At 42.6% G+C, this 23,041-nt stretch overlaps 1 protein-coding gene across 1 annotated transcript in view; it reads left to right on the forward strand.

The window, feature by feature from the left end:
- Positions 1-23,041, forward strand: part of MMP20 (matrix metallopeptidase 20) — a 51,325-nt gene that overhangs the window by 23,165 nt on the left and 5,119 nt on the right. Inside the window, exons 7-8 of the mRNA XM_025928453.2 lie at positions 6,114-6,250; positions 7,429-7,585. Of these exons, the coding sequence (XP_025784238.1) occupies positions 6,114-6,250; positions 7,429-7,585 (294 nt within the window). The remainder of the gene's footprint in view (positions 1-6,113; positions 6,251-7,428; positions 7,586-23,041) is intronic.

The raw sequence follows: 23,041 nt of genomic DNA on the forward strand, positions 1-23,041 counted from the left end.
CAATGCAGAGCTTTTCACGGTCGCCGTGAGACGGTTGCACACTCTCGCGGTGTCTCCGGGTCCATTGGAACATTCCAGCGTTCTGTTTGAAGAGACTGGGCTTCGACTATACTAAGGTGAACGTCATAAATACATACGACTTACATACAAGCGTATGCCCATGTTTAATTCACACATATTTATTCTTTATGGTGGATGGCAGAATATTAAGGCTTTCCCACATCTCCTCAGGCAATTAGGGAAGAGAAGGGGCCAAAATTGTAGTTGTGTCTCTCAGACTGTTGCAGGTTGTATCCAATTTAATGTTACCGATAAAACCAAGACTATCCCAGCCAGCAATAGACCTCACAAGAGGAATAGCATTTTGCTTATGGAATAAGCCTGAGGCTTGACTGTGTCCACATCCTTCGTGTTGGAGGTGAGAAAGGTGGGCCCTGTCTGTCTGGCAGCCCAGCAGACCTTCCTGCCAGCCGGGTCTTCTCACTCCTGGTCCAGAGTCCATCTTGTCCCTCACACAGAAAACTGGCCATGCAGGGGACCTCCCAAGGGAAGCACTGGACATGAATGCTGCCTAGCCTTCTGACCCAAATGCGCTGGAGTGTGCGGGGAAAGGGCGTGAGGGCCTTCACCTACCACAAGGAGAAGAAAGTCCTTAGACCATGGAGGTATGTGGAAAATGTTGGAGGGGCTTGTCCGCATTCTGTTTTATTCTCAAAACACAATTCTTTATTAAGGATATCCGTCCCTCACTAATGGCTGCCTCCTGAACGATGTTACGCATCTTAGATCAGCACGCAGAGGAAAACATTCACATCAGGCTACGCAAGGAAATGCAGAGGATGAATGAAGGGGCATCCTGAAGGGAGTCGCCTGCATGACCTGGCTCATTTAGTGAGGAGATAGTGGAAGAGAAGAGTCAAAGACAGCAGACAGGAAAACCACAATCTGTGAGACACACACAGAAACACTCGGTGTTAGATGTCCACAGTGATGGTGATGGCGATCTAGTTTTACAGAAGCTGGTGCTCAGGGGAGCACTCACAGTGGCCCCGTGGGTCCTCCCATGGGGACGAGGCAGCGGAGGATCTGAAAATGAACCCTAATAATAACATCTGACATTCCACGATCACCTGCACTGTGCTGTGCTAAGCATTTTCCAGACGCTTACTCATGTATGCACAGTGTTCTTTTCCCCAGCTGGAATTTTAAACCTACTTGACATCAGAGACAGAAACCCTTCATGGAACCTCAAATAAATGAAGGAAAAGAGGATTCCCCGCCCCCCTGGCCCCCCACCAAACGCGATCAATGGTGGAAAAGGATGCCGAGCCCATCAGACTGAGGACTGAAGAAAAGAGATAGGCTGGCCAGGATGAGGGGTGTCATTTCAGCGGAGGAGTGAGGAAGGAATCCAGGTCCTGGGGAGCAAAAGAACAAAAGTTGGGGGGCATGTGGAAACGGTAGATACGGGTCGTTCACCTGAGAGTCTTGTTGGTAGCAGAGAGAGGTAAGTTAATGGCTGGGTCAGGCAGCAGGGTCCAATGTGGGAAAATAACCAGACATGGTAGAAGGCATGACAAGGAGCCAGTGGAGAAACATAAGTGCGAAGCTCCTGGGGAAGGAGGGACAATAAACTAGAACTTTCTGTGTCTGGCATCCCCCAGGACTCCGTGGCTTTGAGCCCAGCCTGCACACCTGAAGGCTCCCTGACAATGTGTTTTTTCTGAGTATGAGATTGCATCATGGAAAGGGAGCGGGAGGCAGTGTATTTACTTGGACTGATTCTCCATTGTGTATTCAAGAATTCCAACAAAGGGGCAGAAGGTAGAGTAGAAGCCCGGATTCCTTGTCCCTTCCGAACACGCTCCTGGCTGAGGATGAGCCTTGACAGCTTCACAGGTTCTGGCTGATAAATATGGACGCCCAGGCTCCTCAGAGGGGTATAAACAAGCTAAGGACCCCACGCTCTGCTCTGGCCGTTTTTAAGCACTGTCTACATACGGGTCTTCAATTTTATAAGCTGTGTCTTCCTTGGGCTCCAGGAGATGAGCGATGACTGTTTTATTTCTTGGCGTCTATCTGGTTAGTGGAACCCCCAAAACGAGTGGCCTATCAGACAATGATGTGATAGTTTGGACTTCAGAGCTTCCAATGACAAAAATTTCACATCGGCGAGACAGATTTAGAAAGAAACTTAGCTCTACTAACTTCAAGGTTACCTATCACCAATCAGTACGTTTGCAGGGTGGAAACATGTCTTCCTACGATATCTACAAATTATTTTAAGAGTAGTCGAGAGCTTCTAAAACACTTCTATGTGCATTATCTCAATCGATCCTCTGAAGTATCAGCACAGATAGCATGATATCTCACTTTTATTTGACAGGAAATTGAGTCTCAAAAAATTGAGTGATACACACGAGGTCACACATCTCCCCAAGCCCCCTTGCTCCTGTCACAAGGCCACACAGCCCCACCTCCGTGGGACATAAGCAGAAATTCGACCAAAAGCATCAAAAACACAGAAGAAAGATCCTTCTTCCCCCTGAAACTAGGGAGCAGGATTAGAGAGAAGAGCGGTCAAGGAGGACAGAGGGTCGAAGTCAAGGAAAAGTAAAGGTCCCCATTTGGCTCATGCTGAGTTACCCTGACAGTTGGACGGTGAGGAGGTGGAGGCCTCTCCTGAAATGAGAGGTGAGGGACAGACAGACAGACGGGTTCAGCCCACACCAGTGGGGAGTGAAGACGGTTGGTACAACCAAGAAAGAACAAAAGTTCAGCAAATGTGGAGCAAGTGCCCTGGTGTTCGGGGGCTAGAAAGATGGATAAGCCATGACCCGGCCCCAGGTGAACGCCAGGTGAAGGTTGTGGGTAAACGAATCTCAAACTTGGTGAATTAGCTGCTGTTCTTTAGGAAAAGGGAATAAAAATTTCAGAGACTATGAAAGTTGGTGATCTCTTTAGCTCCTCTCCATCCCTGGCACCGACTTATGAAGTCAGCAAATATTTACTGAGCCCTGACCACGTGCCAGGCACGGCACTGGCTCCAGGGAACCAAGAGATAAACAGTGCAGCTAAATGTATGATCAGAAGATCTATCCTGTCAATAAGCCCCATTGTCCTGCCCCTCTTATCAAAGATCAGATTACAGACTATCGACGGGGTGTTTACCTATTCCCACTTCCAGTTCCAGTACATCCTCCAGCTGGCCTTGTCCAAGAAGTACGGGGATTGTCTTTCTTTTTGCTTAGATTTTAAACCCATTGACAGATGAATCAGGAGATTATTTGCCGTACTCGGTGGGAGAGCGTTGTCAATTTTCATTCATTTATTATTGTCATCAATAGCTCCAACTTTGTGTATCCTCTGAGTATGGGTTCTGTTGCTTCACTACCCACCATTAGCGTCCTGAAAATGTTCATGATTACAGATTATTCTGGAACTTGCGCTGTTTTATGTAAGGGATGGACAGTATTTATTTCTACCTTATGTGTCCAGTTTACGCATTACAATATGTTGTGACAGTGTTTCAACCAGGGTTTCGTAACTTGGGCACTACTGATGTTTGACCAGGTAGGTCTTGGTTGGCTGGGCTGTTCGTGGATGGTTGGATGTTTACTGGCATCCGTGGTCTCCACCCATTACACCCCAATTGTACTGACCGTCCCCAGGTACAACAAGCAAACTTGTCCCCAAGCATTGCCAAATGTCTCCGGGGGCGCAAGATCGCTCTTGATTTAGAATGCCCACTTTCCTTCGACCTGGTCCTCGCAATACCTGCAGTATCTGAAGTCAAGGTGTTTTTAGAAAGGAATTTTAGATTCTGCCACGTGTGACAAGTTCTGACAGTACGTTTTCTCCTGATCACTGCATTTTCCTCCCTCTCCTCCTGAGTCATTCGGGACATCTGTGTCCCTACTGCACCTGAGAATGAGGCCTAAGTTTGCCGAAAGTCACCTGTTGACTTTTAAATGAAAATTAATGGAAATATTTCCCAGCTTTATGGTGCCCAAGGAGAAAGAAGTAGGAATTTGTCTGAGCCTCGTCAGAGACCTGATGCAGGTGGTGACTCATCCCCAGAGGATATGTCTGCTCCTCTCTGCCCGCTCTCCTCACCTCCTCTTCCCCAGCATTCTCATCCCTGCAGCGCATGCTCACTCGGTGCCCCGGTCAGCATCTAGCACCGTGACATGAACAGTCAGCATTTCAGACCTACATATTGAATTAAGTGAAAAACACTTGATTTTTTGGATTTCTCATCAGGTTTTTATAAACAAAAATCAGACGACAGACTATGAACTTGACCTTTTTGTTTTCATTACCCAAAATCTTCTGGGTTCCCAAACCTGTCCTCCTGTCCTGGTGGTGGAGAAAGAGAAGGGAAGGGGGTCCCTCTTGCCTTCAGAGAAGGATAGCTCTGATTGGACGAGGCACCAGGTTATGAACAGAGGAAACCTGAGATCTGGGGCTGGGAGTGAACATGTGGAGGAGATCAGTGTGAGATGAAAATCAAGACAGTTCTGTCTGCCGCTAACCACCAGATGACCTCTGGGCCCACCAGCCTTCCTGGGTCTTGGTGTTTCATCTGTTAATACATGTTCTAGATAAGACTGTGATGTGCAGGGCTTGGACAGCGGGGGGGGGGGTGCCCTACATGGATGCCTGCCACCCTGGGGTGCCCAATTGGTGGGTGGGTAGCAACTAGGCAAATAATAATTTTTAGGATGGACAGTATCTCGCTATTTGGCACTTTACAGTTGATAATACACTTTCCAATCACTATCTCGTTACCCTCGTAATGACCTCATGGGACAGGCCAGGTATCAGTAGTTGTATCTAAGAGATGATAGGACTGAGCTTAGAGATGCCGGTCAGAGTTAGAACCCAAGCCCATGTCTTCTAAAACACAATGGGCTTTTCCTTCTGCATCATGATGCTACTTAGGAAACACGAACACATGTCTCTTGTAATAAAGCTCTTTTAAATTTCAACATCAGCTTCCACCGCCTCCCCTGGGACACTTTCACCGCAACGCTGAATGGGACAGAACTTGCGTCCTGTGGGGCACGCGCTGTGCTCCCAGGGCGTCCTGAACTTGACTCTGCAGCACAACTACCTGGTTGTAATTATGGTCATAACCGCCTAATCACCTACCTGTCTGAATTACACTTGCCTAGTTACATACCCGTCTGGAGAACTGTAGCTCCTTGGGGGCTAGGCCTGGGTCTGTTCAGTGCTTCATCTTTGGTATCTGCCACAGTCCCTACCGATAGGCGCTCGCTGTATCTGTTAAATTAACTGAACACGAAAACCCAACGTAAGATTGAGGAGTTCCTACCCTAACTACCCAGAAAATTAAATGTCAAAACTTTATCACAGTTTCACTCTCGATAAATAATTTTATGTATAGATTCTAGTTTCTGCAGAGTCAAGTCAGCTCTTCATGTTTTGTAAAAATGACTTTGACCTCCAAAATTCAAAATGGACCACATTTATATTGACAGTTTCAGCCCAATGCCCTTGTGGTACCACCATGGTTTTATGGAAACAATATTGGAAGAGTTGTCAAACCTCACGTTAATTTGTGTGTGCCAGATTTTCTGTTAACAAGCCATCACCTTCAAGGATATGAACACTTTGAATAGCTAAGTATATCAGCAGTATAACTGATCACGGTTAATGTTCTTGCTGGCTAATGATTCTGGCGGGAATAATTCGCATCTCCTAACCACAAAGTTTTGGTTCATTTGTAATACTCATAATGTTAACCTGGATTGAATTTTCTTTTTGTGAGATCTTCATTTTTAAAAGATCACAGTAGTAAAGGGACATGTGTACCAAGAGATAGTTCCGATGGAAGGTGCACAGCTGAAATATGTACATCACCAGTAAAAGGGGATTGCAGAGATGCTAAAAGAACAAAAGGGAACAAAAAAGAACAAAAAAGGAGAAAAGCTATTTACCAAGGTCAAAAAACTGATGTTCTCTTTGCAAACAAGGCAAGGATGAGAGGCATTTAGAAATGGCCTCTGATGTGTGGCTGGCAGTACGTTTCAGTCCGAGTCCCGTTTAAGATCAACCTCAACCTTGATGTCTTGTCCATTGGCCAACAGGATTTTCTGGCGTCGTCAGGTGCACATGATGGCAGGGATCCGGCCCAGCACCATTACCAGCTCCTTCCCCCAGCTTATGTCCAACGTGGACGCAGCTTATGAAGTGGCCGAGAGGGGCACCGCCTACTTCTTCAAAGGTACTTGACAGACCCCCAAAGGGAAGACACGGCAGGGGGCAGGGCCCGGAATGCTGGGACATCTGGTGCGGTCAGCCTCTGTCCCGTGATCGTGGAGCGTGTTCCAGTCACACCTCCTCAGGTTGGGTGGGAGATGCCACTCTGCCGTTACAACAATGGCAAGAATGGCAATGACTGTCAGAGCCAGGACTTTACCCAAGACAGGCACCGTGCTAAATGACACCACCCCCGGGGGCTACAGACCCGGCTCCTGCCCCGCAAAGTGGCACATCCCACTGAGATCCTCCGGTGAACAGAAGCCAACACAGAACCCCGTGTGAGGACAGCACCCTTGCTATGTGCCCTGCGGGAGGCAGCTGGGCATGGAAGGACCCCTGTGGTTTCAGGAGGTGGGCATGCACAGTGTCACTCCCTGGCTCCAGCCCTTTCCTGTTTGCGTGACTCTGGCCAATTCTCTTCATGATTCGCTTCGCACAGTGATTATAGTAACACCGACCTTGGAGATGCGACAATGGCTAGCCAGTGGACGTTACCCAGTTAGGGACAACTGTCACTTTTAGCTCCTTTTTCTTGATGCTGAGGTTAGGTAAAGACGGAAGGCTGGTGCCAGCCTAAGAATCACAGCACTGGCACGTCCCACACCCGTCCTCTCCCATGCACGCGTACGAGACCCAAATGAGATTGTACACATGGAAAGTGTCTTGAAAAAATTAATGTGTTAAATGTAAGACCCAATTGTATCAACGTTATTGCTTTCTTAAGGCATCGCTTGAGATTTTTGCCTCAAGAGTAGTTTTAATTGAATAAAATCTTATATATTGGGTAATAGCCACAGTGACTATCCCATAAACCACTCCCGTCGTGACCATGCATAGAGATCCTCATGAATGAAATGCCTTACTGAGTGGCACAGAATTTTTGTAAACTTTTTTCATATATAAATTTTTTAAGGTTTTGTTTTGTTTTGTTTTTGATAGAGTGCACAAGCAGAGAGGGGCGGGCAGAGAAAAGGAGAGAGAATCCCAAACATGCTCTGCACCATCAGCACAGAGCCCCATTTGGGGGTCAGACTCACCAACTGTGAGATCACGACCTGAGCCAAGCTCAAGAGTCGGACGCTCAATCGACTGTGCCGTTCAGGCGCCCAGAGTTTTTGTAAACTTAATTTCTGTTTTCAGGCCCCCACTACTGGGTAACAAGAGGATTCCAGATGCAAGGTCCTCCTCGCACTATTTATGACTTTGGCTTCCCAAGGTATGTACAGCGAATAGATGCTGCCGTCTACCTCAAGGATGTGCAGAAGACCCTTTTCTTTGTCGGAGACGAATACTACAGGTATGGCTCTTCTCCTTTTGATTTTCCAGATGCATTCAATGAGAAGGGAAAATCCTTCAGCAGAAAAGAATGCAAAGCAAGTTAGCAAAAGGCCGTGGGCTCCTCTTGGCCCCTGGGGTGCCATTTACTCATGGTGGGCACTGTCTCAAAGATACAAACTATTCAAATGAGTGAAACATTCATTCAGTAATCCCATTACCTGTTCTCCAGCACATGAAACACCCTCATGTTTCAATGCACTGGATCTCCAGTGGGTGCAGCTTCCCCAAATACATGGCTACTCGCAGGGAGTGCCTGGGGGTAGAACTGACTCCCTGGATGTGGGTACGAGTGTATCCCAGAATACTCTGTGATTTTGTGCAGAATGGATGTGGTCATGACTGTGGGGCTCTTCGAAGGAAAGTTCTGCTGAAAGGAAAAGCACTATTGCTAAGTTCTTTCATGCAACCCAGACCATGAAGGCTCTTCCTATCCGTAGTGGATCACATAGGATAGCCCTGTCCCACCTGCAGGGGTCTTTATAAGCAGACTGAGCAAGGCGCCATCTGTCGACCAATCCCTGCACATGGGGCCACACCTCTTCCCACCTGCTGGGTTTCTGTCCTTAACTGACTCGAGTTGAAGGCAGAGCACACTCTGCCTCTACTCCCCACTCTCAGTTCCGAATTGCCTGTTCATCCAAACTTCAGAAGAGGGAACTGAGAAAACCAGATTCTAAGCAGCTGACTGTGCTAAACACATCAGGTCCATGAAGGATCTGTTGGTAAGTGGGAGAGTACCCAACTTGGGCCCAAGGGTTTTCATCCTTATGTCACTTAACTATTTTTAGGTTTTTATTTTAACTCCTGTTGGTTAACGTACAGTGTGATATTAGTTTCGTGTGTAGACTATAGTGATTCCACACGTCGCCCAGTGCTCATTACAACAGGTGCCCTCCTTAACCCCCATCATCTATTTCCCCCATTCCCCACCTTCCTCCCCTCTGTAACCATCATTGTGTTCTCTAGTTAAGAGTCTGTTTCTTGCTTTGTCTCTATTTATTTTTCCCCTTTGACCCTATGTTTCTCAAATTATACATACAAATGAAATCATATGGTATTTGTTTTTCTCTGACTTATTTCACTTCATTTCTCTAGCTCCACCCACGTTCTTGCAAATGTCAAGATTTCATTCTTTTTGATGGTTGAGTAACATACCATTCTATATATACACCAGCTTCTTGATCCATTTATCAGTCACTGGACATAAGGGCTCTCTCCACAGTTTGGGTGTTGATGATACTGCTGCTAGAGACATGGCGGGGGTGGGGCCTGTATCCCTTCGAATTAGTATTTTTGTATCTTTTGGATAAATATCTAGTAGTACAATTGCTGGGGCGTAGGGTGTTCTATTTTTAACTTTTTGAGGAACATCCATACTGTTTTTGCAGGGTGGCGGCCCCAGTTTGCATTCCCACCAGCAGCGCAAAAGGCATCCCTTTTCTACACATCCTCACCAACATCCATTGTGTCCCGAGTTGTTAATTTTAGCCATTCTGACAGGTGTGAGGTGGTATCTCATTGTAGTTTTGACTTACATTTCCCTGATTATCAGTGATGTTGAGCATCTTTGCATGTGTCTGTTGGCCATCTGTGTATCTTTTTGGAAAAAAGTGCCTATTCAAGTCTTCTGCCCATTTTTAATTGGATATCTGTTTTGGGGGTATTGAGTTTTATAAGTTATTTATAGATTTTGGAGACTAACCTTTTATCAGATATGTCATTGGCAAATATCTTCTCCCATTCTGCATGTTACCTTTTAGTTTTGTGGATTGTTTCCTTCACTGTGCAGAAGGCTTTCATCTTGGTGAGGTCCCAATAGTTCATTTTTGCTTTTGTTTCCTTTGCCTTTGGCAACATGTCTAGTAAGAAGTTGCCACGGCAGAGGTCAAAGAAGTTACTACCTGTGTTCTCCTCTAGGATTTTGGTGGTTTCTTATCTTACACTTAGGTATTTCATCCATTTTGAATCTATTTTTGTGCATGGTGTAAGAAAGTGGTCCAGATTAATTCTTCTGCACATTGCTGCCCAGTTTTCCCAGTACCGCTTGTCAAAGAGACTTTTTTCCATTAGATATTCTTTTCTGCTTTGTTAAAGACTAGTTGACCATATAGTTGTGGGTTCATTTCTGTGTTTTCTATTCTGTTCTATTGATCTATGTGTCTGGTTTTGTGCCAGTACCATACTGTCTTGATGACTGTAGCTTTGTAATATAGTTTGAAGTCTGGAATTATGATGCCTCTAGTTTTGCTTCAACTTTTTTCGAGGTTGCTTTGGCTATGCAGGATCTTTGTGGTTCCATATAAATTTAGGATAGTTTGTTCTAGTTCTGTAAAACATGCTGTTGGTATTTGGATAGGGATTGCATTAAATGGGTAGATTTCTTTGGGTAGTATAGGCATTTTAACAATATTTGTTCTTCTAATCCATGATCATGGAATGTCTTTCCATTTCTTTGTGGCCTCTTCAGTTTCTTTCATCAATGTTTATAGTTTGCAGAGGACAGATATTTCACCTTTTTGGTAAATTTCTTCCTAGGTATCTTATTGTTTTGGATGCTGTTGTAAATGGGATTGATGCCTTAATTTCTTTTTCTGCAGCTTTATGATGACTGTATAGAAACGTAACAGATTACTGTTGATTTTATATCCAGCTACTTTTCTGAATTCATTTATCATTTCTAGCAGTTTTTTGGTGGAGTCTTTCAGATTTTCTTTTTTTTTTTTTTAATTTAAATTCAAGTTAGTTGACATACAGTATAGTCTTAGCTTCAGGAGTAGAACCCAGTGATTCATCTCTTACATATGATACCCAGTGCTCATCCTTAAAAGTGCCCTCCTTAATGCCCATCATTCATCTAACCCATCCCCCCAACCAACCTCCCTCCATCAACCCTCAGTTTGTTCTCTGTACTTAAGTGACTCTTATGGTCTGCCTCCCTCTCTCTTTTCATCTTATTTTTCCTTCCCTTCCCCTATGTTCCTCTGTTGCATTTAACAAATTCCGCATGTGAGTGAAATCATATGATATTTATCTTTCTCTGACTTACTTTACTCAGCATGATACACTCTAGTTGCATCCACATTGTTGCAAATGGCAAGATTTCATTATTTTTCATCTCTCAGTAGTATTCCATTGTACATATATACGACATCTTCTTTATTCATCAGTCCGTGGGCATTTGGGCTCTTTCCATAATTTGGCTATTGTTGAAAGTGCTGCTATAAACATTGGGGTGTGTGTGCCCCTTTGGATGATCATTTTTGTATCTTTTGGATAAATTCCTCATAATGCAATTTCTGGGTCATAGGGTGGTTCTATTTTTAATTTTTTGAGGAAACCTCCCTACTGTTTTCCACAGTGACAGGACCAGTTTGCATTCCCACCAACAGTGCCAAAGGGTTTCCCTTTCTCTGAAACCTCACCAACATCTGTTGTTTCCAGAGTTGTTAACTTTAGCCATTCTGATAGGTGAGAGGTAGTATCTCATTGTGGTTTTGATTTGTATTTAACTGATGATGAATGATGTTGAGCATCTTTTCATGTGTCTGTTAGCCATCTGGATGTCTTCTTTGGAAAAGTATCTATTCATGTCTTCTGCCCATTTGTTCCTTGGCTTATTTGTTTTTTGGGTGTTGAGTTTGGTAAGTTCTTTATAGATTTTGGATACTAACCCTTTATCCAATAAGTCATTTGCAAATATCTATTCCCAATATGTTGATTGCCTTTTAGTTTAGTTGATTGTTTCCTTTGCAGTGCAGAAGCTTTTTATCTTGATGAGGTCCCAATAGTTCATTTTTGCTTTTGTTTCCCTTGCCTCTGGAAACATATCAAGTAAGAAGCTGCTGCAGCCGAGGTCAAAGGGGTTGCTGCCTGTGTTCCCCTCTAGGATTTTGATGGTTTCCTGTCTCACATTTAGGTCGGGTTTTCTATATAGAGTATCAGATAATCTGCAAATAGTGAAAGTTTGACTTCTTCCTTGCCTATCTGGATGCCTTTTATTTTTTTGTTGATAAATTGCTGTGGCTAAGACGTCCAGTACTATGTTAAATAACAGTGGTAAGAGTGGACATCCCTATCTTTTTTTTAATTTATTCATTTATTGTTTCTGAGAAAGAGAGTCAGAGAGAGTGAGCACATAGAAGTGGGGAGGTGCCAAGACAGAGAGGGAGACACAGAATCAGAAGCAGACTCCAGGCTCTGAGCTGTCAGCACAGAGCCCGACATGAGGCTCAAACTCACAAACCATGAGATCATGACCTGAGCTGAAATTGGATGCTTAACCAACTGAGTCACCCAGGCATCCCATCTATCTTCCTGACTGTAGAGGAAAAGCTCTTAGTTTTTCCCCACTGAGGATGATATTAGCTGTGGGTTTTTTGTATATGTCCTTTATTATGCTGAGCTCTGTTCCTTCTATATCTGCTTTGTGGAAGGTTTTTATCATGAATGAATGTTGTACTTTTTCAAGTGCTTTTTCTGCATCTATGGAAATGATCATATTGTTCTTATCCTTTCTTTTATTAATGTGATGTATCACATTGATTGATTTGTGAATATTGAACCACTCTTACAACTCGGGAATAAATCCCATCTGATCATGGTGAATGATTTTTTTTAATGTATTATTGGATTCGGTTTCCTAGTATCTTGTTGAGAATGTTTACATCCATGTTCATCAGGGATATTGGGCTGTAGTTCTCTTTTCTAGTGGAGTCTTGTCTGGTTTTGGTGTCAGGGTAATGCTGGCCACATAGAATTAGTTTGGAAGTTTTCCTTCCTCTTCTAGTTTTTGGAATAATTTGAGAAGAATAGGTATTAACAGTTCTTTAAATGTTTGGTAGAATTGGCCTGTGAAGCCATCTGATCCTGGACTTTTATTTGTTGAGACTGTTTTCATTACTCATTCAATTTCTTCACTGCTTTTTGGTCTTTTCAAGTTTTCTATTTCTTCCTGTTTTAGTTTTGTATGTTTCTAGGAATTTATCCATTTCTTCCAGGTTGTCCAATTTGTTGGCATATAGTTTTTCATAATATTCTAAAATTGTAATTGTTTGTATTTCTGTGGTGTTAGTTTTCCTCTGTCATTTGTGATTTTATTTATTTATTCTCTCTCTCTCTCTCTCTCTCTCTCTCTCTCTCGATAAGTGTGGCTAGGAGGTTTATCAAATTTCATTAATATTTTCAAAGAACCAGCTCCTGGTTTCATTGATATCTGTTCTATTGTCATTTGTTTGTTTGTTTCTATCTCATTTATTTCTCCTCTAATTTTTATTATTTGCTTCCTTCTACTGGTTTTAGGTTTTGTTTATTGTTCTCTTTCTAGCTCCTTTAGGTGTAAGGTTAGGTTGTGTATTTGAGATTTTTCTTGCTTCTTGAGATGGGCCTGTAAACTTCCCTTTCACTTTTGCTGTATCCCAAAGGTTTTAGACCATTGTGTTTTCATTTTTATTTGTTTCCATGTATTTTTTTATTTCTTCTTTTGATTTCCTGGTTGACTCATTCATTGCTTAACAGTATGTTATTTAACCTCCATATATTTGTGGTGTTTGCACATTTTTTTCTTGTGATTGACTTCTAGCTTCATAACAGTGTTGTCAGAAAGGTGCATGGTATGACTTAAATATTCTTGTATTTGTTGAAGTCTGTTTTGTGACTTAATATGTGATCTATTCTGGAGAATGCTCCATGTGCACTCAAAAAGAATCTGTATTGTGCTGTTTTAGGATGGAATGTTCTGAATATATCTGTTAAGTCCATCTGGTCCAGTGTGTCATTCAAGGCCATTGTTTCCTTCTTGGTTTTCTGTTTAGATGATCTGTCCATTGGTGTAAGTGGGGTGTTGAAGTCCCCTACTATTGTGGTATTGTTATCAATGAGTTTCTTTATGTTTGTTACTGTTTTATATACGTGGGTTCTCCTATGTTGGGTGCATAAATATTTACAATTATTAGATCTTTTTGTTGGATAGACCCCTTAATAATGATATAATGCCCTTCTTCGACTCTTGTTCCAGTCTTTGTTTTAAAGTCTAATTTGTCTGATATAAGTATGATGACCCTGACTTTCTTTTGGATCCATTAGCACGATAGATGATTCTCCATCTCCTCACTTTCAATCTGCAGGTGCCTTTATGACTAAATGAGTTTGTTGTAGGCAGAAGGGTCTTGTTTTTTTCTCCATTCTGATACCCGATGCCTTTTGATTGGAGCATTTAGTCCATTTACATTCAAGGTAATTATTGATAAATATGACTTTATTGTCATTTTATTACTTGTTTTGTGCTTGTTTCTGGAGCTTTTCTCTGGTGTTTTCTTGTCTTTGTCACTTCCATGTGTTGCTGATTTTCTTTAACAATATATTTCAATTTCATTCTCTGTCTTCTTATGTGCTTATTAGTGACTTTTGATCTATGGTTACTATTAGGTATGTATATAACATCCTCTGCAAATAGCATTTCTGTACTAGGTTGATGGTCACTTAAGTTTGAACCCATTCTTCACTCGTCTCCTCCCCATGGTTTAGATGTATGTTTTTGTATTTTCTACCCTTTCTTTGTGAGTTCCTTGGCTGATTTTTTAACAGAAATATTTTTACTGCTTTTGCGTTTTCTGCCTTTATACTGTCACTTTTGGTGTCTCCTTTCCACCCAAAGTGTCCCCTTTAATATTTCTTACAGGGCAGGTGAAGTGGTCGTGAGCTCCTTTAGTTTTTGTTTGTCTGAGAAACTCTTCAACTCTCCTTCTATTCTGAATCATAGCTGTGCTGGCATATCACCTACTCTTAATAACCATTTCTAGGCATAAAGGAAATTTATAAATACGTTTTTGGCTTCTTCCATCTGACTGATAGCTTCTCCAAATTGGAGCCAGGAAAGTAATATAACTGGAGAACAGATCTGTTTTGTGAGAAGGGAATTTTATTTTATAGAAATGAGTGCCAAACAAATGTAGACCTGCTGACTCCAGGCCACTGAGAGCCCTGGGACCACTGCTCAGAGCATCATGTGTTGTCCTGACCCGTCACTTCCAGTCCAGTGATTAAACCAAGAAGCCAGAGATCTTTCTTTCGGAACTTCCTTTCTGAAATCCTGATCGTAATTCATTTATTAAGCCCCTGGTGTCTGCTGGGCAGATTCCCCCAGGTCCTCATTTAAAATAAAGTGGCTGTAATCACAGTGCTGACATACCGGAAGATAGGTATTGAGAAACCCAACTCCCATTGTGGATTTTCCAAGAATGAGATTGGAAATGCTTGTAGAAGCCTGCGTGTGGGAGTGTGAGGGCATTTGTGGTAATTCAGTTAATTTCTCAAAGATTGCTCACGGCCCGAATCTCACTTGGGAGATTATCCACTCTTCCATTATTTCAATTCTCCATTCATTGCCTAGTCTTTGAACTAATCTACCATCTACCAGCAAAGCATGCACCTCCAGCCAGGCGGAATTGAGGTTTAACAGCTGACACAAGAGGCTTGCTGAGAGGTTTTTAATTCTCTGAGAATGTAAGGTTGGTGAGGAAGGGTGTCTCTGATTATAATGATGCCTGATTCCCCCCTGAGGAAAGCACAGTGCACCTTTCCAACTAGGCTTCTGTGAGTGTCTATTAAGGAAAAGTCTTAGTAATCTGGATAAAACAGATTCATTAAAAAGGTGGTCTAGGGGTTTAACTCAAATGTCAAAGACCCATTTTGGTATTATGGGAAGGAAACCCGGCAGGCACTTTTAAAATTAACTTTCCAAGGCTGGGGCACCTTGGTGGCTCAGTCGGTTAAGCGTCTGACTCGTGATTTCGGCTCAGGTCATGATCTCGCGGTTCCTGAGATCAAGAGGCACAGTGGGCTGTGCGTTGACAGTGAGGAGGCTGGTTGGGATTCTCTCTCTCCCTCTCTCTTTGCCCCTCCCCTGCATGCAGTCTCTCCTCTCTCGCAAAATAAATAAACAGTTAAAAAATAATAATACAAGAAAATTACCCTTCCGAGGTTATTTAGAGTATTAAGTGAACAGTGCATGGAGACACCTAGACCGAGCCTGGCACATAGTAGGTGTTCAAATAGAGTAACTTTTCAGTAACTGTAGGAACTTACATGGTGCCTAACAACTGCTTAAAAACTTGTGATGATTAACAAATGATTGTTGAAACCTCAGCAGTTCTCTGAGCAGCACTCCAATCAGAGAGCTGGTCACAGGGAAGTTCCTTTCACCAATGAGAGTCTTCTGTGTCACATGCTCCAACACACCTGGTTTCTGCACCAAAGAACAAGACAAACAACCTGGACTTACAGCTCAGAAGTTGAGCAAAGGCAGTCGTTAGCTACTCCATTAATAAACTCTCCCACCCTGACCTCCGCACCCCTGGTTTAGCAGAGCCTCAGATGTATGACATCTTATTGTCATGTGAAGCCATGCGTTGGTTAGAAATTATGTTCAGCTGCGAGTGAGAGACACCCAGAAATAACTGTAGCTGAAACACGTAAAGGTCTGTTTTTCTCATGTATGTAATGTGTCAGGAGTTTCAGAGACTTAGAGTGAATCCATGGTCACCAGGGACCCGAGTTCCTTCTAACATTTTGCTCTGCTATTAACATGTAGACGCCACTCTTGCGGTTGCCCCAAGACTCAAGGAAGCCTCGGTCACTACATCTTGTCCCAAACAGGAAAGGCAGGAGGGGCAGCTGGGTGGCTCAGTTGGTTAAGCCTCCGAATCTTGACTTTGGTTCAGGTCATGATATCATGGTTTGTGGGTTTGAGCCCCACATCAATGTGGAGCCTGCTTGGGATTCTCTCTCCCTCTCTCTGCTTCTCTCTCTCTCTCTCTCTCTCAAAATAAATAAATAAACAAACTTAAAAAAAATAAACAGGAAAGGGGGGAAAGACCAAAGGACACAAATGTTCTAACAGTAAAGCATGTGGCCATACTCAAAAACACAGAAGGCCGCAGCCTCAAGTTATAGACCAAGAATTTGTTTGATGTGTTACGACTTACTTTCTTTAGTCACTCATCAGGTTCTTCTTCAGTCGTCATGCTGGTTCAGTCTGTGACATAAATGATGTGCCAAGGGAAGAGAAGTCTCTGGATAGGCTTAATGTCAGGGACATTCTCCATGACGTCCGAGGGCTGGGACCCGTTTCAGTGACTGATGTGCCATGAGACAACTATGGAAGAACATCCCCCACTGAGGATTGACTGTTAGCCTGGGGGCAGGTTGGTTTAGGCTCTAAGAGTGAGAGCCCACATGTCACTGTAGTAGTAATTCACAGGGAGCAGGCACAGAGAACTATAAGTTGAAATCCAAAAGGAAGCTCTATCATGCTGACGCCACCGCGTGCCCCACCCTGTGCTCACAACACCACAAGCTACATGATGTGTTGCTTAAACATAACAACAAGGGCTTCTTCCCCATACGTCCATTTGCTTCCACTCCTTCCTTTCCTCTTCCTGGCGGGCCCGAATGGTCCAGCCACTTTTTCTTCCTTTACGTTATTTCCGTCACCTTTGGCTAATTTCTCCCTGTAAATGTTCTCTCTTGCTTACCAACAGCAGAGGAGTGGCTACACCAGGGAGTTCCTGGGGACCGGGGGTGCCCTCAGATCCATCATTCTTTGAGGTAGTCAAAGAATTTTGTGTACAGTGACCTGCAGATCTGCAGGCCCCACCCCTTTCCATCCCTAGGGCACTCTTCTATGCAGACAGACTGGAGGCGTGATTGATGCAAAGTAGGACACGTTCTCCCCTTCATGATGCCCCAAGTATACTGAAGTCACCATCGAGAAATAAGTGATAAAAACCAGAAAGATGGGTAGAGTTCAAAATCTTGCTTTTTAATCTTAAATTCGTTAAACGGCATTACCCAGCCACCGCTTCCAGTCTACACATGTTGGGTACGTTTCTGCACCAGGCTCTGTACTAGGACCCTGACACTCAAGAGAGAGCTCAGAGTTTGTGGACTGAGAGTGCAGGCAGGACTAAGAGAGTGTTCATCTCAGCAGTGTTTGGGCAACAGGGATGGCCTTTCTGTTTTGGTTTCATCACCGTCCAAAGGGAGGCAAAAATAGTATCTGCTTCACAGGGCGGTGGGTGTGAGTGAGAAGGATATGAAATGACCGTCCCATAATAAATCCTGAGCTCGTATGGGGCGCCGCCCAGGCCCTCAGCAAGGCGCACAGTTGAGAGCACATGTATGGATAAAGATTTAAGAGCAATCCAAGTGTCACAGGTGCCCCCGTAGAAGACCGGATGGGGATCACTGGGGCAAAACAAATAGGAAATGGCCAGCTCTAGTTAAGGTGTCGAAGAAGGAACTCTTAGAGGAAGTTAAGGTGTCGAAGAAGGAACATCTTGAGAAGAAAGTAGGAGTTTCCCAGGAGGGAGGCGGGGCGGGGGGTGCGTGGCTTCCAGACAAAGCAGAGGCACTGATAACGCAAAACAGCCTGTGCGTCTGGGGACAACTGCGGGCAGCTCCAAGGGTCACAATGCAGTTAGAATGAGAGACGGGGCCCAAGGAGAAGGAGGGATAGATGACAGGGGGCCTGCACCTTTCCAGAGAGACCAGTGTGAAGTTAAAAAAAGAAGGATATCTTTCAGTGTCCTGAATAAGGGAGTCACCCAGTAAGATTCATGTGGTAAAAATCTCACTCTGGCAGCAGTGTGACTGGAGCAGAGCAGACAAGATGGCAGGTTGGCTAAACCAGGCAGGCCAGGACGTGCTGGGAAACGTCTTCAAAGTGCTCAAAGAAAAAAACTCTCATCCAAGAATCCTGCACTTGGCTAAACTATCTCAAAAATGGAGACCAAATACGACATTCCCAGATAAACAAAACTGAGAGAATGTGTTGCTAGCATATCTGCCTTACGAGAAATACTAGAGCAAGTTCTTCAGGCTGAAGGCAAGTGACGCTGGACAGCACTTTGAATCCACATTGAAACAACAAAGAGCACCAGTAAACGTAATTATGTAATTATGATAGAATAAAGGTATATTTCCTCCCTTTCCTTCTCTTAACTGATTTTATATTTTTTAACGTTTATTTATTTTTGAGAGAGAGAGGGAGAGATAGAGAGTGAGCAGGGGAGGGGCAGAGAGAGAGGGAGACAGAGAATCTGAAGCGGGCTCCAGGCTCTGAGCTGTCAGCACAGAGCCCGACGCGGGGCTCGAACTCATGAACCGTGAGCCAAAGATCATGACTGGAGCCAAAGTCAGACTCTTAACCAACTGAGCCACCACCCAGGCACCCCCAGTTTTAAAATTAACTGTTTAAAACTGCACGTATATATGTTTATTATTTATATGTATAAAATTGTATCGTTGGGCCTATAATATTCAGAAACATGATACATTTATCAACAACAGCATCAAAGAAGTGGGTGTAAGGAAAATTGTATTAAGCTGGGGAAATGATATCAAATCTGTAATGCAGGTTCACAAGAACAACAAAAGAAAGGAGAAATGATAAAAAAAGGTTAATATATCAAAAACTGTAAACATATACTTTCTCTCCTCTCAGCTTCTCAAGAAGACATTAAATTAGCTAAAATAGTAATTAGAACAACGTATTTTGGGGGTTCATAACATACACAGATGTAATAAGTATAACAATACCACCACCAAAAGGAAGACCAAAGAATGAATTTTATACGAATAATGTTTCTGAATCTCAGTGAAATTAAGTTAGTATAAATCCAACGGTTTGTGGTAAAGTAAGGTATATATGATATGGTCTACGGCAACCACTAAGGAAATAACTTTTTTAAATGTAGCGAAAAAGTCATGGAAGGAATTAAAACGGTACACTGGAAAATCTTCACTAATGCAAAAGAAAGCATTAAGGAGGAAAAAGGGAACCAGAAAGACATGAGACGTGTACAAAGCAAAGTGGGGGAGTCAGATCCAATTACATCAACAATATTAAATGTGAATGGATTAAACGGTGTAATCAAATGACAGAGGTTATTAGACTGGATGGAAAAAAAAAAAAAAGAAAAAAACAAGACCCAGCTCTATGCTGAAGGAGACACACCTTCATATTCAAAGATACAAATGGGGGCGCCTGGGTGGCGCAGTCGGTTAAGCGTCCGACTTCAGCCAGGTCACGATCTCGCGGTCCGTGAGTTCGAGCCCCGCGTCGGGCTCTGGGCTGATGGCTCGGAGCCTGGAGCCTGTTTCTGATTCTGTGTCTCCCTCTCTCTCTCTGCCCCTCCCCCGTTCATGCTCTGTCTCTCTCTGTCCCAAAAATAAATAATTGTTGAAAAAAAAAAAAAAAAAAAATTTAAAAAAAAAAAAAGATACAAATGGACTAAAAGTAAAAGGACGGGGAAAATATCTATCATACAAGCAGCAGTCATAACAAAGCCAGAATGACTATGCTAATATCAGGCAAAACAGACTTTAAAATAAAAAGCATTACTAGGGATTCAGAGGGACATTTTTTAGTGATCAACCAAGGGTTGTTGATCAAAACAAGGGTTGATCAAAAGGGTCAATCAACCAAGAAGATAAAACAACCCAACAACAGACCCCCAAAATTCAGGAACCCCCCCCAAAAAAAAGACTTGACAAAAATGAAGGGAGGAAACAACTGAATAATTATAATTGAAGGCTTCATTACTTCACTTCAGTAATGAACGGAGCAAACACACAACAAGATGTGTAAGGCACAGAAACTGTGAACAGCGCCACAAACCAACGAGCCCTAATGGTGATCTAGCAAACACTTGACACAAAAACTAAATCACGTTCTTTTCAAGTGCTTATTGCCCAGGATAAGGTGACGTGTTAGGACGCCACACACGTCTCAACTGAATCATACCAAAGATCTTTTCTGATCATAATGAAACTAAGCTAGAAATCGATATCAGAAGGAAAACTGGATAATTTACAACTATGTGAAAATGAACAACCGGTGTGTCAAAGAGGAAATCACAAGAGAAATTAGAAAATACTTAAAAGAAGAATGAAAACAAAAACACTGCATTTGAGAACGTATGGATTCAGTGACAGCAGTACCCAAAGGGAAATGCACAGCTCTAAGTGCCCTTTAAAAAAAGACCTCAAGTCCATAACCTAAACTTCCACCTAAGACCCTGGGTAAAAGGTGCAAATGAAACCTAAAGCCAGCAGAAAGAAGTAAATAATGAAGATTATGGTGGAAATAAATGAAGTAGAGAATACATAAGCAATTTGAGAAAAATCAACAAAACTAAATTTGGTTCTTTGAAAAGATCAACAAAATAGATACGTTTCTCACGAGTTGCCCTAATTAAAAAGAGAAGATTCAGGGTGCCTGGGTGGCTCAGTCAGTTGAGCATCCAGCTCTTGATTTTGGCTCAGGTCATGACCTCAAGGCTCGTGGGAACAAGCCCCACATCACGCTCTATGCTGACAGCCTGCTTGGGATTCTCTTTCTCTCTCCCTCTCTCTCTGCCCCTCCCCACTTGCACACACTCATTCTCTGTCTCAAAATAAATAAACTTTAAAAAAATAAAAAGAGAAGACTCAAATTACTAAAATCAGAAATGAAAACGGGAACACTACTACCAACCTTACGGAAATTAAATGGATTATAAAGGAGGGCTATGAGTAACTGTATGCCAATAAATATGATAAAAGACCGGAAATGGACAAATTCCTAGAAATAAATAAAAGAGTGAAGCTGATTCAAGAAGAAATAGCCTGAACCAACCTATAACAAGTGAAGGCATTTCATTCATAACCAAAAAATGATCCATGAAGAAAAACCCAGGACTACATGCTTCAGTAATGAATTCTACCAAAACATTTAAAGAGGAATGAATGCCAGTTTTTCACAAATTCCTGTAAAAAATAGAAGAGGAGGGGCCATTTCCCAACTCATTATATGAGGGCAGTATTACCCTGATACCAAAACCAGACCAAGGCATCAGAAGAAAATAAAACTTCAGAGCAATAGCTTTTGTGAATATGGATGCAAAAATCACTCAAAAATACTTCTGAAAATCAATTAACGTAATACACCATAGTGATAGGTTAAGAAACAAAAGCCATGTGATCATCTCAAATGCAGAAAAAGCATTTGACAAAATCCCACACTGTTGCAAAATAAAAACTACTAAACAAACTAGGAACAGAAGGACACTTTCTCAGTCTGGGAAAAGGCATCTATGAAAACCCACAGCTGGCCTCATACTCAATGGTGAAAGCCTTGATGCTTTCCCCCTAAAATGAGGAACAAGACAAAAATTTTCACTATCACCACTTCTATTCATCACTGTAATGGAGGCTCTAGGCAAGGCAATTAAGCAAGAATGAATAGAATAAAAGGCATTCAGATTGGAAAAAAAGTAAAACTGTTTAGATCTCATGACCTTTTATATAGAAAAGCCTAAGGAATTCTCAAAAAAAAAAAAAAAAACCCAGTAGAACTGATAAGTAAGTTCAGCATATTTGCAGAATGTGAGTTCATTTTGCAAAAATCAATTGTATTTCTATACACTTCAACAAATAATCCAAAAATGAAGGTTAAAAAAAACAATTCCAGTTAAATAACACCAAAAAGAAAAATAATATCTAGAAATCAATTTAATAGAAGTGGAAAACTTACAACCTGAAAATTACAAAACACTGTTGAGAGAAAGTAAACAAGACCTTAATGGAAAGATATCTCATGTTCATGGACTGGATGCCTTAATATTTTTTAAGTGACAATACTCCCCAAATTGATCTACAGGACTCCGCATGATCCCTATCAGAATACCACTGGATTCCTTTGTAGAAATGGACAAGCTGATCTTAAAATTCATATGGAAACTCACAGGACCCAGGAAAACCAAAATATCTTGAAAAAGAAGAACACAGTGGAGGACTCAGCCTTCCCAATTTCAAAACTTAACTACAAAGCAAGAGTAATCAAGACAGTGAGATAGGAACATGAGGGTAGACGTAGAGATCAATGGAATAAAATCGACAGTCCAGAAATACACCCATATGGTCAGCTGATTTCTGGCAAAGATGCTAAGGCCATTCAGTGGGGGAAAGAATACAATTAAGTACAGCAGAAATAAAGGAATAAACAGGAGTTCCATTTCGTACATGCAGCGTTTGGCATCTTGGTGAAACCCAAGAATAGAAATGTCCAGAAGACAGTTCTCTATACAGGTTTTGAACTCAGAGGATTCAGGCTGGCCATGCCAATTTAAATGTCATCATACAATCAGGTGGAAATGGAGGCCATCAATATTTTTCCACATTGTTACAGAGTCTTTGTTCCAAAATCTTCCCACAGCCCTTTCCCTCAAAGGCAGGGTTCCTAACCCCGATGTGGGATGGTCTTCTCCCTTCTTCCCACTCCTGACCACTCTCCTCCTAGACCACTTGTAGAGAGTGGTCTACACTCTGCACAAGGCCCTTCCTCCCCGAAAGGCCATTAATTCCTAGCTTGAAGTAG

The sequence above is a fragment of the Puma concolor genome, chromosome D1, assembly GCF_028749965.1.
Source record: "Puma concolor isolate L17-30 chromosome D1, mPumCon1.1.hap2, whole genome shotgun sequence".
Lineage (NCBI taxonomy): Eukaryota > Metazoa > Chordata > Mammalia > Carnivora > Felidae > Puma > Puma concolor.